At 37.0% G+C, this 18,480-nt stretch overlaps 2 protein-coding genes across 3 annotated transcripts; one reads left to right on the top strand and one right to left on the bottom strand.

The window, feature by feature from the left end:
• The first annotated feature begins 6,386 nt into the window (after positions 1-6,386).
• Positions 6,387-9,862, top strand: LOC112186759 (phospho-2-dehydro-3-deoxyheptonate aldolase 2, chloroplastic). Its single transcript, XM_024325269.2, has 5 exons — positions 6,387-7,041; positions 7,173-7,450; positions 7,616-7,892; positions 8,297-8,542; positions 9,138-9,862. The coding sequence occupies exons 1-5, from the start codon at positions 6,508-6,510 to the stop codon at positions 9,399-9,401; spliced, it is 1,599 nt and encodes a 532-aa protein (XP_024181037.1). The 5' UTR covers positions 6,387-6,507; the 3' UTR covers positions 9,402-9,862.
• A 1,990-nt stretch (positions 9,863-11,852) lies between these two features.
• On the bottom strand, positions 11,853-16,589 carry LOC112189442 (polyadenylate-binding protein 2). Of its 2 annotated transcripts, XM_024328776.2 has the most exons (6): positions 16,427-16,589; positions 16,195-16,297; positions 15,520-15,590; positions 12,576-12,767; positions 12,282-12,409; positions 11,925-12,152 (listed from the first exon to the last, which is right to left on the bottom strand). In XM_024328776.2, the coding sequence occupies exons 1-6, from the start codon at positions 16,550-16,552 to the stop codon at positions 12,104-12,106; spliced, it is 669 nt and encodes a 222-aa protein (XP_024184544.1). In that variant the 5' UTR covers positions 16,553-16,589; the 3' UTR covers positions 11,925-12,103. The 2 variants fall into 2 exon arrangements, with proteins under 2 accessions (XP_024184545.1, XP_024184544.1); XM_024328777.2 differs by lacking the exons at positions 15,520-15,590; positions 16,195-16,297; positions 16,427-16,589 and adding an exon at positions 14,142-14,718 and having other exon boundaries at positions 11,853-12,152.
• Positions 16,590-18,480: the final 1,891 nt, after the last annotated feature.

Genomic DNA, 18,480 nt, shown 5'->3' with positions numbered 1-18,480 from the left:
TTTACCTTAAAAAGCTAACTAAAGGTCTGACAGATCTATCTGTGTTAAGGTGAATTCCATTAATTCCACCTGGATATAGCTACTTAAAGGAGGTTATGTCCTACCACGTTAAAAGAGCTATACGGTGTCCCAAGAAGTAAAGAAATCTTGACGTTTCAATTAGGTGCATAAGATTGGTTTGAAAAAAGCTGAACCCGACTATTGGAGAATTTTAGGTACCTCCACCACAGTTTCCAGGTGGCTCTAGCTGCAGATTGTGTTTTTGGATTATATATTATACATTAATTCATATATAAAACAACTCATCTGAATCCTAGCTAACTTAGGAACAAATTGATGATCAACTACTTAATAAAACTATGACATTGAATATATTCTATTCATTTTCGTAGGTACAATAATATATAAAATGGGAATAGCCTCTTGTTGCAGCAGAAGGATCAAATTCTTGAAGCATTGCTGCTGGGTTGACCTCTTGTTGCTTAATTGTGAGTCATTTCATGAACGTGCTGATATCGATCGCAATCATATAATATATACGAATATGCAACCATCAAACTTTTCTCATCTAATAGTCGATCGATCGACTAGTTTCCTTTTGTTTTCATTCAATAATATCGACCAGAACATTGGAGACGCCTTCAAATCATCAATAATTTCACGTACAGTCAGATATCTACACCCTACAGAAGTAGTAGCAGAAGCATATGCTGCTCTTTAAAGGCGGGTCCTCCAGCAGACCTCTCCGTCAGTAGGCCCGGGCAGATGAAATTTACGCACTTTGTTTTCCAAGTACTTTCCTGTCAAACGCATTTTCAAAATATGAAATTCTAAACCTAACTGCTAAACCCTAAACAGGTTCTAAACCCTAAATCATATATATGTGAAGTATTGTTGGACATTAAAGGTACAGAACCTGTCTAGATGGAAGCTACTGATACTGAATGCAAAAACAATGTTGGTTTGGGATTATTGCTATGCGTTATGAGTTTGAAGTATAATACTATGTATAGGGTTTAGAAGCATGAAAGAAAAACATATGCAGATAAGAACACAACCGAGGTTTAGAACTGTGATTGGCTTTTTTGGACAGTTTCAATAGCTATAAAATGAGTCTGAGAGGCAAGTGGATCATGAGATATGAAATTAATTCATCACTTGTAAGTTTAAATTAATGTGCTTTCCATATATGCATTATAGTTTTGTGCATCAATAATTGCGTTACAGTTTCTATATTCCACCTTCCATCGAGATAAGTCGAATAGTCTTAAAATTGGTGCAAATCTAGAAATTAGAACAAGCCTTCCCCCATGATTGGAAAGCAGATCCTAGGCAGGCAGGCAGGCAGCCGACGACATTCTGGAAACCAAATTACTGGGTTGAATTTCAGTTGGATGACCATAGATCATTGACCATGACACAAAATGTGGCTGATTCCAAGTCTTGACTTTGTAGTCTAATATGTAAAAGGGGAGCACAATGGTTTAGTTCCATTGATGAGATTCTTTAATCTAATAGCTAGTTACCCCACTGCTAATCATTTGTAGAGGAGAGATTCCTTTAAAATAATTAGGGATAATGACTACTTATCCATTTTCAGCTTAAAAATTGTCCACTTACTCCATTAAGAGTTTTTTTAACCCCATTTACCAGATCTAACATCTATGGACAGTTTTGCCCCTATTTTAATCAATAAATTACATCTCTCTCTCTCTCTCTCTCTCTCTCTCTCTCTCTCTCTCTCTCTCCCTCCCTCCCTCCCTCAGGAATAAATTCTGCACCGGATTGCATTGACACTTAATCGTCGGGGCAGGGAAGGGGACGCTCTGTTCTCGACCGATTTTGCTGCACAGTTCGAATCATGGTTGGCTCATCGGCAGCAAGGAGACGATTAGAAGGATTCTTCAATTAGACCTGGTAGGTGCGTGGCGGCCGGAGTCGAACACTTGGTTTACGATCTCAGACCGGGGAGAAACGGGTCCTGCTTGTGTTGCTAGTGGGCTTCGGATTTGGGAAATTCAAGCTTTGGAAATTGTCTGTTGCTTGGCCATGTCCCAAATTCTCTGAAACTCTATTGCAGCAACGGTGGGTGGAGGGGGTGGGTGCTGCTGTGCCCGCAGGCGGCAAGGCTGGGATGAGCCTGGGCTGCAGGCGAGGAGGATTTTTTTTTTTTTTTTTTTTTTCTGGGTCTGATACAGGAGAGAGAGTTGGAAACCAATTTACTAATAAAGATAGTGTAATTGGCTTGGGGTCTATTGGGCGGCAATAATATGATTATTGGAGAGTAATAATTTGATTATTGGAGGCAATAATATGATTATTAGGAGCCAATAATATATTTATTGGGGGACAATAATATGATTATTTATTTGGATAAACCTACTAAAACATTCAAAATTAAAAACATCTTCATTTTCACTAATTATTGATCCCCAATGAACTTGTTATTGGGCGGCAATAATATGATTATTGGGGGGGCAATAATTTGGTTACTGGGTATTTCAGACGCCGGAATCCGGTCACCAGTCCGGTATCAAGTGACAGGTTGCTGGATTTCGGTGACCATTCGCCAGATTTTGGTCACTGGTCGCCGGAGTCCGTGGTCGGCCACCGGTCACCGGAGTCCCGTAAGGTCTCCAATGACTTCTCTCTCTAAGTGACAAAGAAAGAGAGGGCAAAAATGTCCCAAAAATAAATAAAAATAAATAAAAAAATAATTAATTGGGTATTAGGAAAATAATCTCTTAGAGTGTTTGGGTAAATGGGCAATCTCTTAGAGTGTTTGGGTAAATGGGCAATTTTTATCCTAAAATTGTGTAAATGGTCATTATCCCAAATAATTAATGGTACTTTTTTTTTTTTTTTTGAATAGGGGTTTGGAACCCAGCCTAACTGAGAGGCTCAGCCCCACGCCCGATGACACTTCTTTAAGGCAACAGGGATAAGTAAATGTATAAAATTAGTACGATCATACAAAATCTGTACTCTTATGCAATAATTGTCAATCAAAATTCCTTTTTTTTTGCATAAATACTTTTGAAAGATTAAATTATTTTAGAAATCAATACACTAACTCACTAAGGGCTAGTTTTGGATTGCTGTGACTTTTTTAAAAAACTGTTGTTGCTGTATTGTGAGAATTAAAATAGTTTCGTATTTAGTAAATAATACTATTAAAAGTGCTGTCAGTACATAAAACAACTTCAGAGCGTGATTTTATCGAAAATAGCTTCTATAAGTTAACATTTGGGTTTCTTCTAAAATTTGCTGTTAGTGACCTAAAATTTTCAATTAAAGCTGTTTTTTATTTATTTACAAATACAATTAAATCTAAAATTTTAAACAAAAACTGATTTTTTTTTTTTAAAGCGAAGCAATCCCAAACAGGATCTAAGCCAGTGATAATGATTGTGACAAATCAAAAATTAATTTTTAGTAAAAATAAATAAATAAAAACTATTCCACAACTCTTGTTTTTCTCTCATTTAATTATTTATTTTTCTCTATGATAACTGTTTTCACCTCATGAATAGTATGTGGGAGACTACTAGTATAAAACTACTAATTAAGGCAATGGGATGAGAAATGTCAAAAGTTAGATACTGATACAATATTAATTTTAATCGTTTGGGAAAAAAAAAAAAAAAATTGTGTTGTGGTAGGGTTTCGACTCAGGCTCCTCTCTCCTCTAGATTGGAGTTCGGTTTCCCGCATCTGATCGACGCCCAGAGCATTGCTCCCTTTTATGTCACATTTTGTTCAAAACGAATTTTATTGTGCATCGGGTCTCATGTCCTTTGTGCGATGTTTATTTGTTGGTGGGTTGTCTGAATAACAATTTCTTATGGTTATTGCATATATAGGGAAATGTTTTCTTTTGGTGGTGCCAAGGCTAGCGGCTTCTCGTGTTTACTACATATCTAATGTTTCGTTTGGCATGGGCTACTGATTGGTGGTGCAGGTTTGTGCTTTGTTTCTCTATTTGTTTTTCTTACTGGTAAACACCAGGTTTGGGATGTCTGGTTTGACACCCTTCAACCCCAGCTCGTATGGTGGTTTCTTGTTACCTCTATCTTACTGGTTGGGATATTAAATCGGCATTTCCATCATCCCGATGTTATTGAGCTCAACTCTGATGGTGTCATCTTGTGGCGACATATATGTCCATCTTGCGATAAAGACATGTTCAAAAACTTATAAGTGTGCAACTTCTAGTTAAGTAATTAGTATATCAATACAAAATTTTAGACTAGTTCCATACAATGGTGAACATCCTTTCAATCCAAAACATATAACTAATCTAGTTTGAACACACAAGCTTGGTTTTGTGTCTTAGGAGAAGGAAGAAGGATGAAGACATGAAGTGTGTCTTATTCTCCAATCTTAGGGATTAGAAAAAGACGATGCGAGGGGGGCGTGGAGTTTTCACGAGCACTTCTGGTGATATCAGTAAAATCCAAATGGAGGGCAATGGCATGAGATCAAATTGATAGGGTGTTTTTGGTCTTAAAAAATTTATAGTTTCAATAAAACAAATATTTCTTACAAAAAAAATTAGAATTGCTCTCTCCACGCGCTTTATGCCACGTGCTTTCTCTAGATTTCCACCCGTCATAGAGCATCTTTGGCTGAATATCCTCTAAATTGATTCCCTTGTAAAGTCCCAAAGGTTTTTTATTTTTCTTCTATTTTTTCCTTTTTTTCCCTCTTAATTCATAATTCCCAAGTTCTTTCCTTGTAGTATTTGATTTGTTTACCAAATATCTAAATTAGAACTTAGCAAGATAGATTTTTTGCCGCATCTAATATAGAATTCTTTTTAAAAAAAAAAATATTCTAAAGTATGAAAAAACTTAAAACTTAATTTAATCCTAAAATAATTGAAATTTCAGTTATGTACTGTTTCCAATCGAAATCTGCTTGATGGTCAATTTAAGGAACTCAAATAAGGTCCATAACAATTGGAGACGTAATTAAAGAGAGACCCGCTCTGATACCATGTTAAATAGCGACAAGTGTGACCAATAACCCACTAACGTAATGATACTGTCACAACTTAACCATCTGAAAGGTGTTGAGTTTTAACATAAAATTGAGTGTGAGTCACTCATTTATAAGTTATATTATCTTGATTAGTGAAAGGAGTAGCTAGATATACCTAATTGTGAAAAATACTGATTTTGCAATTAATAATGCAACTGTTTATGTTGGTGCTATTGTCTAACATATTTAATTTGGTTAAGAATCTAGATCTATGGAATTTAATATGCCGGATCATATGACAACTGAAAGTCTCAAGCTATGTAGTATGTATGCCTCTTTAAAGAAATGGAGTCAAGATATTAAATATCCCCTAAACATATATGGTATAATATTCAGGCAAAAAAAACATTGTATATGGATTTAGTTTTAGCCAAAAAAAAAAAGAACGCATGTGATAGTCTATTACTGTATTAAATCTTTTGGTTATCCCTTCCAAACAAAGTTGTTGAGATTAAATGCTAAATTGAGAATCCATAACATTTGGTGTCCAACTGTTAATTCATAATTTTGCTAAATTTGATATTTAATTATAATTTTATTTGACTAAATTATCCCGACATGTTTCATATCACCTAATATAATTCATAGCGTTTTTGTTATTAGACTTAAATAAAAAATTTAAACAAGCGTTGTGTAAACATATATACCATTAACCAAAAATATTTGTTCTTATATACTAAAAAACAACGTCTTCTAATTTATACACGAGTATGACCACTGCATACTCGTGTATAAATAGCGCTAGGAAGCGATCGCACCGAAATGACTAGGACTCATGCAGCAGCAAGGATCCACAACACTCGAGGGGGCCACCAACCGCCCAAATCGCTCCTTTCACCATGTTTTCAAATAATACATTGTTACTAGTTTTTCAATTGTTGAATATGATGAAAAGTAGATTTTAGCAATTGAAAATTTCAATGAATGTTCGTTTTTTTTTTTTTTTTGTGTGTGTGGTTACAAATTTACAATTGGATGTGATAGTTTCAAAAAAAAAACATATAGTTAAATTTTGGGGAGGAATTATTAGATTAATTAACAGTTATAAGGTAAGATATTTGGGTAGGTGATGAATGAGAGGAATTGTATAAGCAGTGGCAACTATCCGACCATCGGTTTGGTAAGACAGCAGCCTGGCCGAACCAAAATGTCGTAAGTACCCCCCGCTCCACCTAAATTTCCCACTAAATCACACTGTGACGGTGTGTGACCCACTAACCCCTCCCTTTAAAGTCACACATTCCCGAAAATACCCCTCCCTCCCTCCCTCCCTCCGTTCCTAACTACCCGCTCCAGTGTCCTAGTCGCCTCTAAAACCTTATATAAACCTCTTCAAACCAACCCACCTCATTCTCAGAGCCTCCACTACAACTCCCTCTCTCTCTCTTCTTTCTCTCTCTAGAATCTCAAGCTTCACCAACTTGTGAAAAAACAGAGAGGAAAGAAAGAGAGACAAACACAGCAATGGCGCTCACAAACCCAGCAACCCTCTCCTCCAAATCACTCTGCGGCAACTCTCTCTGCGCCCCCACCTCTCAATCTCACCAACCCGCTTTCTCTCCTTTCCTCGCCACCAAGAAGCGCCTCGTCCACCCCATCTCCGCCTCGGCCGCCGCCGACGGCGGCAAGGCCCCCGTCGTCGCCGAGAAGCCCCCGAAGGCGGCGGTGGCGGCTCCGAAACCCAGCTCCGGAAAATGGAGCGTTGAGAGCTGGAAGACCAAGAAGGCTCTGCAGCTCCCTGAGTACCCAGATCAGAATGAGCTCAACACTGTTCTCAACACCATTGAGTCCTTCCCGCCGATCGTGTTCGCCGGAGAGGCCAGGCACTTGGAGGAGAAGATTGCCGAGGCTGCAATGGGCAATGCTTTTCTTCTTCAGGGTGGTGACTGCGCTGAGAGCTTCAAGGAGTTCAGTGCCAATAACATTAGGGACACCTTTAGAGTGATGCTCCAGATGGGTGTGGTTCTTATGTTCGGAGGACAAATGAATGTCGTCAAGGTTAGATCTTTCGGCAGTGATCATTACAAATTTCATTTTTTTTTTTTTTTTATGCTATGTAATGTAATTTATTTTGTATCGGAATGACGTTGAATAATGTGATGAAAATTGTGGGGTTGGTTGAATTTTAGGTGGGAAGAATGGCGGGTCAGTTTGCCAAGCCAAGATCGGCTGCAGTTGAGGAGAAGAATGGGGTTACACTGCCAGCTTACAGGGGAGACAATATTAATGGTGAGGCCTTTGATTTGCAGACTAGAACTCCGGACCCTCAGAGGTTAATCAGGGCTTACTGCCAATCTGCTGCAACTTTGAACCTTCTGAGGTCCTTCGCCACTGGAGGGTATGCCGCTATGCAGAGGGTTACTCAATGGAATCTCGACTTTGCTGAGCACAGTGAGCAGGGAGATAGGTATGCATTAAAGCCATACAATTTTAAAGTTTCGATCTTTACATTTGGTTTGTGATTGGATCAGTCTTCATTTCCTAAACACTGTGAATGCCAAAAATGTATTAGATCTTGTAATCAAGACAAAGTTTGTGGTTTGCTTATGTTTGTGGTTGGTGTGTTCGATAGGTACCAGGAATTGGCTCACCGGGTTGATGAAGCCTTGGGATTCATGTCTGCTGCTGGACTTACAGTTGACCATCCTATCATGAGGACAACCGAGTTCTGGACATCCCATGAGTGCTTGCATTTGCCATATGAGCAATCACTCACAAGGGAGGATTCTACTACTGGACTCTTCTATGATTGCTCAGCTCATATGCTTTGGTGCGGGGAGCGTACCCGTCAATTGGATGGTGCCCATGTTGAGTTCCTAAAGGGAATCTCCAACCCCATTGGAGTCAAGGTAAAGCTCTATTGATCAAATCTTATTCTTTATTAGCGTCCTTTTAATGCTAATAATGGTGTAAACTTATTGATGTACCTTTTTGGATAAGTCGGTGCTTCACAATAAGAGAATTGTGAATGATTCTATGTTATTTCTATTATGTTTTGTTTGATACTACAACTAGTTTGGAATTTAAGATAGAGTAATTGTATAATAAACCAAAACTTGAGCACATAATGGCAAATCTTTTCTCTATGTTATACTTAATTGTTTAAGCAGGCTCATACCAGGCCTATTTGATTAAAATGGTCATAATCGAATTGGACTGATTTGTATTCGCAACTTTTGTCTTTTATTCTGTCTCTAGTTTTTTATGTAACTTTCATGTGTTAAGTGGCTAACAATGATATCTTGTGATGCAGGTGAGCAACACAATGGATCCAAAGGATCTTGTTAACCTCATTGAAATCCTGAACCCTAACAACAAGCCAGGAAGGATCACAATCATTGCAAGAATGGGTGCTGAGAACATGAGAGTCAAGCTTCCACACTTGATTAGGGCTGTCCGCCAAGCGGGGCAAATTGTGACCTGGGTCTGCGACCCAATGCATGGAAACACTATTAAGGCACCCTGTGGACTCAAAACACGTCCATTTGATGCAATTCTGGTATAATTTCTCTACTGGTTTTTTTCCATCTACCATGAATTGTGTTATAGGTATTGATGCTTTTTTGGGAATGCCTTCAGAAAAAGAAGTCTATCTCAATTATAAAGAATAATAGTAACCCTTCTTTTCATCTAAAATTGAGAAAATTCCTTTACCATGGAATCAGTATGATTTTTCCCTCAATGATTGCCACTGTGTGACCAATCCAATACATGTCGAATAATAATTGAGAATGTCCTGTAGAGTAAAATATCTCCATAATCCTGCGGTGCCAATCCATGGTATGGTACTCCTCTCTATTTAGTTAAGGAGACTCAATCAACATGTGGGTCTTTGCCAGGCTTAAAAGTTATAATGGGAAATGTGTGGGGAATTGCATCATTCTGGTTTGTTGCCTAAGCGTCATTGTGCTTGAACAAGTGTTCTAACAATTGTCTAGTAAGTCTTTAAAGTCCAAAAAGATGCGGCTTGGAATCCCATATGCAACATTATAGTACCCTAGGTCATTAATAATTTGTTAGTAATATTGTTTCACAATTCTTCTATTCCCATCATCATCATGGAATCCTGATTGTCATATTGAATTTGTTTGCAGGCTGAGGTGCGAGCATTCTTTGATGTTCATGAGCAAGAAGGGAGCCATCCTGGAGGAATTCATCTCGAGATGACTGGCCAGAATGTGACTGAGTGCATTGGAGGATCCCGAACAGTGACTTTCGATGATCTGAGCTCACGCTACCACACACACTGCGACCCAAGACTGAATGCTTCTCAGGCTCTTGAGCTAGCCTTTATCATTGCTGAACGACTAAGGAAGAGAAGGATCGGAACACAACGTTTGCTCTCTTTAAGCCTCTAAGCAATCTATCATTTGGAAGTTCTGCATCATTTCAGATTATTGGCAATGTTGATGTACTTGGTAACGAATAAACTTAGTATGGGTTTTATCCAGCAAACTACATATTGCAAGCTAGTGATGGCATCAAAACATTAAGAGCAACTAGACAAAATCCCGAGAAGTTGGGGCTCTGGAAGACTGTAGTAAAATATGTTCCCCATGTTGTTTTTAGTTGTCAAAGATTCGATCATATGTTTGAACGGTAGCCTTCAGATTGCGAGCTGCAAATGCAAGGTGTTGGAGATCAAACCTGTTCAAGGTTATTACTTTAATTGTTTTTGTATTTGAGTTTGTTTATTTATGAATGTAGTTTGATCAGGCATCCGTTTTTGAAACAATAAAATCAATGCAATAGCCACTTATGGCGTACTAAATTGTTGTTATGGTGAGCAAAGTGAATGAAGAACAGCTATGGTTTGCTTCCCTAGTTTTTTATTTTTTGTTACATAACTTCTATAATAAGCAATGTGAAAATAGTGGGGATCCACAAATCTCCGTGGATCTCACACATACATTAGTGAGCTACAAACACAAAAAACTCACCATTATCTCATAACCATGAAATAGAGATGTGATAATTGTCCCTTGTCGGTTGAGACGTTCGTTGTGTCTATTCAATCCAACTCATCACATGTGGATCGGGGTTGTACATAACGGTTGTATGCAATAATTTCTCTCGGTATTGCTCTGAACCAACTTGCCTTATGCTTTGTTTTTGTCTTCTTGGATGAGTCCCGCGATTGATTTCTTCCTACGATTTTATTTGGAGATATTTCACCAGAAGGGCTATAAAAAATCTTCTCAACCTCACATTCCTGTACTGTTAGATGTCGAAAGCATCGTCTATGAAGGTTAGCGTTCAAACCCATCTGAAGGTACGCTAACTTGTCAACTTGGGGTGTATGCAATTCAAGAAAATGAAATGTTGGTGGGAGATAAATATGGATGTAACCCTAAACCGTCAAGAATAGGATTTAGTTAGTTGGCACGAGACTTCAACCAGCAGATGGGGCAATAGAGTTAGATGCATATATCAAACCTTTTCTAAATTGATGATTAGCATCTACCTGAAGTTCAACTTGAGGTCAGTACTCATCAGTATGGATATATATGAACCTAGAAATTCATTTCTCACGTGGCAATCTAATTATCAATGATCTGGGCAATCATAATTGGATCTACACAAATATATATATATATATATATATATATATATGATTTTTCTCAGGTAAGGATATCCTTACCTAAGCTTATGGAACGGATTTCTAGTTCTTGGCCATTTTTCGATCACATATTCACATCTTAACCGTTCAGTTTTAGGTCATAATGTATAGATCACTTCTGCAAATTTTCAGCCAAATTGATTATCGTTAAGGTATCCAAAACTGCAATTTACACAAACGAACTGAATCTGTCAAACCGGAACTATTCGTGTTCATTGTTGTAAATTGCAGTTTTGAGTGCCTCAACGATTATCCATTTGGCTGAAATTTTGCAGAGATTAGGACTTAAAAACTAAACGGTTAAAATGTGAATATGTAATCGAAAAGTTGCCAAAAACTAAAAATCCAAAACTAAACTTAGGTAAGGACATCCTTAGCCAAGGACCACCCACACACACACCTGAATAGAAAAATGACAATAATATAGAACCAACTAACTAGGCAGAACACAACATGAACAGAAAAATCACCTTAAAATGTCTAGATATATTTCAAATGACATCTAGTTAACCCTGAAAATCACCTTTTGTTCTCCTGATTACATTTTAGGAGTATTTAACGCAAACCACAAGATATGCATGGCCTCGGTGGCCAAGATTCTTCAAGGGAAATCCCCAAGAAAATACTTCATCGTCCCCAAAATCATAGAGAGACGAGTATATTGTCGGCAACAAAAAGGAGAAGGGTCAAAATGGATGCAGAAATAATCACCAAAACATGAGGAAGGACATTAAACAGTAACGGGGGTTGGCCATGAAAGTGACATAGAAAGGCATAGCTACACCAAAGACCCAAGCAACAATGGAGGAGGGACCAAGGTTGGCCTTGAAGGTGACATAGAAAGGCAGAGCTACTTCTGCTGTTTTTTCTCCTCTACTACCATTTTTCATCAGTACCCCCAACTGCCCAACAAATACAATGATCAAAGACTATAAAAATACATATCGTCAAAAAAAAAAAAAAAAACTATAAAAATACAATATTTAAAATATAAATAATATGTTACCCCCCAAAAAAAAAAAAAAAATCACTGCTCACATGAAGTTGGTCACACGCATAAAAAGGAATATAATAGACCAAACGAAAAGAATGTAATATGCTACAATATTTTCCCCAAAAAAAAAAAAACCATTCACAAGCTCACATGAGGTTGACCACATGCATAAAAGGAAATATGATTGACCAAGTGAAAAGAATGTAATATGCTACAACATTTTCCATAAAAAAAAAAAAACCATTATTAGCTAGTTCACATCACACAGAGTGCATAATTCACAAACACATCGTTAAATGACAATAAGGCTAAATGTATTTTGTACCACTTCCGCAATAATGATCCTGTCTAGAATTACCAGGATAAGCAGAGTTTAACTATTCATAATACGAATATAATGGTCTTATACTAGATGATGTAACCATCAATCAGATGCAAACAGTCTTCTAGTAGTAGGGCATATATCGTGCTGGCCTTCTGAATCTGGGAACCTTCCTGCAGCATAATAAAAAAAAAGGGATAAAATGATAATATTCATAAAATAAAAAAATAAAATAAAATAAAAGATAAAAAAAATAAAGAATCACTTGACTAACAGAAAACAGTGAAAGTAAGAGAACATACCCATATCCATAAGGAGAGTAGAAGTAAGGGGGTACATATGGCCTCCTGAAGCGGTAACCCATATAAGGATTGAAGCGTCTAGGGCGGAATTGCTTCATACCAGGAACGTTGGTCCTTTTAGGCAAAACCTAAATATATATTAAGAAATTAATAAAAAAGAATGCAATAACAGAAACAACGGATAGCAATATCCAAGACCATTAATCTAACTAGTTTACTTGTGCTAAATTTCTTTCACTTTTACTGCCTTCTTTGTAACAAAAATAAAGAGTGAGAGAGAATAGAGAGGATTACCTTCAATTGCCGACCATGCAACTCAGATTCATTCAGAACAAGAGCCTCTTGAACGGCTTCTGTTTCAAGGAATTCCACATAGGCAAAACCCTTTGGTTGGCCAAATTTATCTGTCAGTATAGTCACTCTGTTAACTGTGCCACATGATTGGAAATGCTGCTGTACTTCTTCAGGTGTGCATGCATAATCAACCTGCAAAACATGATTTAATGCAGTTTTTGTAATCAGCATGAGTGAGTGGAAGAGACAACATACACCACAATATGTGGAAGTGCATCACAACAAGAAGAAACAGAGCACATTTTTTGAAGCATCAAAAGTAATATTTTTTTTTTGGTAGAGCTCGCTTTCAGTAGGTAAAAGACTACACAAACACATGCCGTCAATCAAGCTAGGAAATATATGGTGGATTAGGCTAATCATAATTTTCTTTTATCTCGACCGGGAGGATCAAAACCCTAATGCACAGAAAAACATACATACTGCTATTAAGAAAAAGAGAATCTGAATCTTTTCATAAACCATTTGTGTTCGGCAGAAATCTTTTAATAATCTTTTCAAGTATACAAATTAAAAGAATTTCTTATCAACGTCTAAGATTACTGATAGACATTAATTATATTATGATTTTTTCTTCATAACCGGCTCCCCAAAGTGGTTCCCCAACTGGTTTCTGCCTCCCTTAAATTACTTACTACATTTTATTTTCTAAAAATTACATTTCAAACTCCAGCAGCCTATAACCTGTGTAGTTAAATTTTCCATACCAATGAACAGGCCTACTCCAGAACTAGTATTTGCTTGAAAATGGTTCAAATTCAGCTTGTCCAAACCCAAGTCATACAATGAGCTATCTACTACCGACGCAACACCACCTTCTCATTTTTGAAATTTCCCACCGGCTGGCCAGTGCATTCATCACTGGTAATTCAGCTTGTAAAAACCAAGCATATCTTTAGCATTCTACTAGTACAACACCATCTTCTATTCTTAACAGCCTCCCCACCCCCATTCACTACTTGTCAAATTGGAAGCCAAATAGTTCAATTTGGTCTATTGATCTCCCAACATTCAATGATTTAGTCCTTTTAGGCCTGCAAAGACACTTGAGAAGTTTGGGCTGCCTGCATGGTACGTTCTTAATGTTATCTTAAGTACTTTTATTTGCACCAAATACTTGTTTTCAGACTGCAACACTTTAACAAAATCGTCACTAGTTCTTATTGATTCAATTCTGAAAGCTGTTAGCCTATAACAGACTGCAACGCTGTAACAAAACTCCACCACAATTCTCACACTAGACAATGTGGAAGTGTGCACACACATACAAGCACCTTAAGAAGCATATATATATATATATATATATTTATATATACACACACACACACAGTATACAGATTGGCACCGATCAATCCATGAAGAAGAGGCCTTTCTTTAACTGATTAAATAATCTTTAGTGAGATCTGAAAAAAGAAAGAAAAATTGAGAGCTTGTAAAGGCAAACAGAATTCAAAACAATATCATGAGATCAAAAAATCACTCAAAAAATAAAAAAAATTTCTTAACTTGGATGAACACCATTGTCAAATTAGAGAACTTAGGCCATAGGAAAGCAGGATCATGTACCCTCACCACATTTGCCAAATAGACACATTCCTGAGGCACCAAACAACAGCATCCAACAGCAGAGAACCTCTGCAACTACAGTTGCAAACCCATCTTTCCTTTCCTCTTCAAAGACGCACCCCCTCTCTTGTATTGAAGTTGGAGCCTCATAATTCACATCCTACCTCCTTCTTTCCCATCCTTCTCTTGGAATATCTTCTGGAAATTCACTCTACTTTTTTCCTAAATAAATCATGTCATCTACAACCCACTGTTGTAAACTTTCCAAGTTTTTTTTTTTTTTTTTCCAATTCATTCTTCTTTTTTCTTTCATGTTTTTCTTTTCTTTTTTCTTTTTTCTTTTTTCCTTTTTTCCTTTTTTCACCTTTGCAATTATTTATACTTTTTTTTATATCAGACAATTTTTTTCCTTCCATCTTTGAACTTTTGTATTTTTTCATTTGACCGTACAGAAGACATGTCTGGTCTCTAGCGACAGCTAATGATACATCAGAATACATTGACCACCCTCAATCTACATTGTAACATATCGAGCGCCTAAACACAGAGACCTTGGGGAATAACAATCAGCCTGCGATCATTGTACGACAATAAGTCAAACCATGACTCTCAAGGTGCATATGATACGCATCCACACAAGTGTAATAGCAAACGTATAACTTAAGTGAGTTCTACAGTTGATGTAGTTAACAAGGGTCAAAACCTTTTAAATCCTTTTCCAAAAGTTTTGGAAAAAGAAAAGCATAAGAGAGAAGAACCGAATTGCAAGGAATACCAAAAACCAGAGTACCGGCAGGTAATTATGGTTTGTAGGCATAGTTTATCAGATGCTTTGAAATCTTTTTTTTTTTTTTTTAACCAAAATGGTGAGGCATAGATAATTTGCAAACTAGAAGGTGTCACTAGTAGTGAAGTTCCAACATCCAAGATCCACAAGCTTTAAAGGAGAGTAGGATCAACATTAGATCTAGTAAGCTGCTTATCACTAATAAATTCTTATATTGACATAAAGTAAGCAGATATAGTCAAGGTTAGCCTGATATTATTGTAGCATCCACCTGAAGATATCTATAAGCTACTAGTATAGTTTCATTTGCTAGGCATTACATGAAAACCAAACCATAATAAAAAAATTACGTTCAATTAAGGCACAGTTGGAGCTTAGAAATTCAGATTTTCTTACAACAATAATTTCAATACTTCACATTGATATAAATTTTTTTGGTCCAATCACATAAAATACTGTTATTTTGTTTGATACTATACTAATAAAGTGAAGTCTAAATGAGTGAAGTGGACTAAGGGATTTCAAACTTACATTGCCAACGAAAACAGAACGTGCATCAGCCTCTTCTTTGTGTGCCTGAGAAACAGCTGCAGCGGCAGGGTCTGTGCAAAACATTAAAAATCAGTCACATATATGAATGAGGTTAAACACTAAACCAATAAACAAACAAATAAAATATCGCAGTAATATATGATGCAAGAGTTTCATAAATATTGAAAAGAATACCATCACAGTTTAAGAAAAACAGGCGAGTGCATAATGAGCTTCTTAAGCTACAATTTCAGATTGCATGATGTCATAATATGCACTAAACTTTTGAGTAAACCTAAAAACACCAGAGCACAGAACAAGAGAGATCTCTATCCTGATCCCAAACACCGAGGCAACAACCAAAGCAAAATTATCAACGTCACGTTTGAAGTTATCAAAACCAAAGAAACAATGTAACGCTCAAATGAAACAGAAACAACAGAGATTCAAACAAATGCTCATCGGAAACATTTATATCGATTTGCCAATGTAGCACAGGAGAGCTTCGATCCCGAGCCCAACCTCTAAATGAAAATTAAAGTACACATAACCAAAGAAACAATTCAATGATCAGAATAAAACAACTGGTAGAAAATTTAACAGCTCTCTACTAAAATTTTCGGAACCTATAAAACCCTAACAAGAAGCGAATAAGAAATAGAGAGAGAGAGAGACCTTGGGCAGCACCCATTTCCTTCTCAACCTTGGCCTGCATCTCACGGAGGGCAGCAGCTTCCTCCTCCATCTCCTTCAAGCGCTTCTTCATCTCATCCAGCTCCTACAACATAACATCCATTCAATTTGTGCTAAAACAATTTCTGCTAGGGTTTCGGTTCAGTTTGGGGGTGAGTGTTAAAAAATAAAAAATAAAAAAATTATAGGAAAATGCTAGGGATTTGATGAGAACCTTGACGGCGGCGTCGTCGTCGGCGGTGGACATGTCAACGTCGGCGTGATGGGAGTCCAAGTCGCCCTCCATTTCTGTCTCGTCTGGGATGTCTGCTCCGTACACCTCATGTTCCTCTTCGTCCATTGCTCTCTCAACCTCGCGGTTTGTCTCCCTGTACTTTTGGTTTGTCGCCACTCGACTAAATTGCAAACGGTCAGCTGTACGGCGTCGTTTTGAGTTGATATCAAATTATCAATATTACTTTTTTTTTTTTTCCTTTTTTTTTTTTTTAAATTGTGGACTAAACGTATAAGTGTAAATTTTTTTTCTTTGAACAAATTGTCATAGCTAGTGGCTTGATATTGTCTTTCAAGTCAATGTAGCGAGGATGATTAGAAAATTTGGGTTTTCGAGACCGGCTGTTATGTTTGATGGCTCCAACGGAGTCGAGCACGCCGTGAATGTTTCGTCGAGCTCTGCAATTGGGGAAGCTAAACATGGTCGGAATTACCGCTTATATGCTGCAGGACTTGTTTTGGGGACTGCTTAAATCTTGTGAGGGAAGTGGTCGAGCCTTTTGCGACCGATAATGGGAACTACATTGTGGACTTGTATTCTAAGATGAAGTATCTGTCTGTGTAACATGGGGGCAATTTGTCCGATAATTTTTTATCAAATTATAGAAAAGTGTCTTCTTTTTTTGTGTGTCATAGCTCTGCTAGTGTTCTTTTCAGTCAATGTAGCAAGGATGATTAGAAAGTTTGGATTTTTTTGACTGGCTGTCATCTCATTTCCTAACGCAAAACACATTGCCTCAGTGGCCAAGGTTCTTCCATGGAATGAACTCCTCTTGCAAACTTCTTTAGTTTTGACTAGGGCTGTCACTCGGTCGGTTCGAATCGGTTATAGGTATTACCAACTTCAAAACCAAAGCTTTCGGTTTCAAAACTGAGTTACTAATTACCAACCAAAATTTTCGGTTGTTAATTATATCTACCAAATTCTGTATTTCGGTTTTCGGTATTACCAACTTTAGAACAACTAATTCTTTATAATATAAATTAGAATGAACAAAACTAGGTTTTTGAATTTTAGAGTCATAAACTTTGTATTCATCTACTAATTATAGCTTTCTTTTGTATATATGACATCAAGTTTTAGCAATTTTCAATAAAACTATGTTATTTAACCATCGTTAACTAGGTTACTTAAAATACATATACTATTAATGTAGTACATGTAGTAATGTTCCTACTATTATAAAAAAATTTATGTTTATTTCTTAATATACATATATGTGTATTGAAAACTGTAGTATATAAATCTAATATTTAGATAATCGGTAGATTCGGTATTTACTAAAACCAAACCAACTTTTTCGGTAATTTTCTATTTCGGTTTTATTGGTCTCGGTTACCAAAAAGTCGGTTTACCAAACTTAAAACATCAGTTGGTATTCGGTTGGTTTGGTAATTACCAAACCAAGTGGTAGCTCAGTTTTGACCACAGAAAGAATAGAAGATTCATCATCCCCGAATGCATATGATGCAGAAACTTTTGAAGGGAGAAAAAGCCAGAATAAATGAGGGGCAACAAAAAAGGGAAGGGTAAAAATGGGTGTAGAGATCTCCAAAATACTGGACGGATTTTTTTTAAAATTTTTTGTTTTTACTTAAAAAAGAAAAGAAAAGGAAAAATAGAACCAAAACAAAGAAAACAAAAACTAGGAAAAGCGACATGAACAAATGAGCTTGGGGGAGCTGAAACTGCATCAGCCTGCGGCATATGAAAAAGGGTAGGAGGTGGATTCTGAACCAGTTCACAAATACTGTAATTGCGTAAGGGAGGAATCATTAGAATGTCTCCCTGGTACTACAACAAAATTTTCTGTTGAAACACCGAAGACCCTATGAAGTGCGACCGAAGTTGGCCTTAAAAGTGACACTCACGGAGAGGCAGAGCTACTTCTACTTCTGCTGTTCTGTACCTTTTCTCCCCTACTTCCATTTTGTTATCACTGCCTCTAAAGAATGCAATATGATAACCAAAAGAGAAAAAAGAAAAAAGAATAT

This window comes from Rosa chinensis, chromosome 2 (genome assembly GCF_002994745.2).
Source record: "Rosa chinensis cultivar Old Blush chromosome 2, RchiOBHm-V2, whole genome shotgun sequence".
In the NCBI taxonomy this organism is placed as follows: domain Eukaryota; kingdom Viridiplantae; phylum Streptophyta; class Magnoliopsida; order Rosales; family Rosaceae; genus Rosa; species Rosa chinensis.
This window is presented reverse-complemented; position numbering and strand designations above follow the sequence as displayed.

Coding starts and splice junctions, on each gene's coding strand:
- LOC112186759 (XM_024325269.2), top strand. CDS start 6,508: ATGGCGCTCACAAACCCAGCAACCCTCTCCTCCAAATCACTCTGCGGC. Junction 7,451..7,615: donor CACAGTGAGCAGGGAGATAG/GTATGCATTAAA, acceptor TGTGTTCGATAG/GTACCAGGAATTGGCTCACC. Junction 8,543..9,137: donor GTCCATTTGATGCAATTCTG/GTATAATTTCTC, acceptor ATTTGTTTGCAG/GCTGAGGTGCGAGCATTCTT.
- LOC112189442 (XM_024328776.2), bottom strand. CDS start 16,552: ATGGACGAAGAGGAACATGAGGTGTACGGAGCAGACATCCCAGACGAG. Junction 16,298..16,426: donor ACGACGACGCCGCCGTCAAG/GTTCTCATCAAA, acceptor GTTATGTTGTAG/GAGCTGGATGAGATGAAGAA. Junction 15,591..16,194: donor GGAAATGGGTGCTGCCCAAG/GTCTCTCTCTCT, acceptor TGTTTTGCACAG/ACCCTGCCGCTGCAGCTGTT.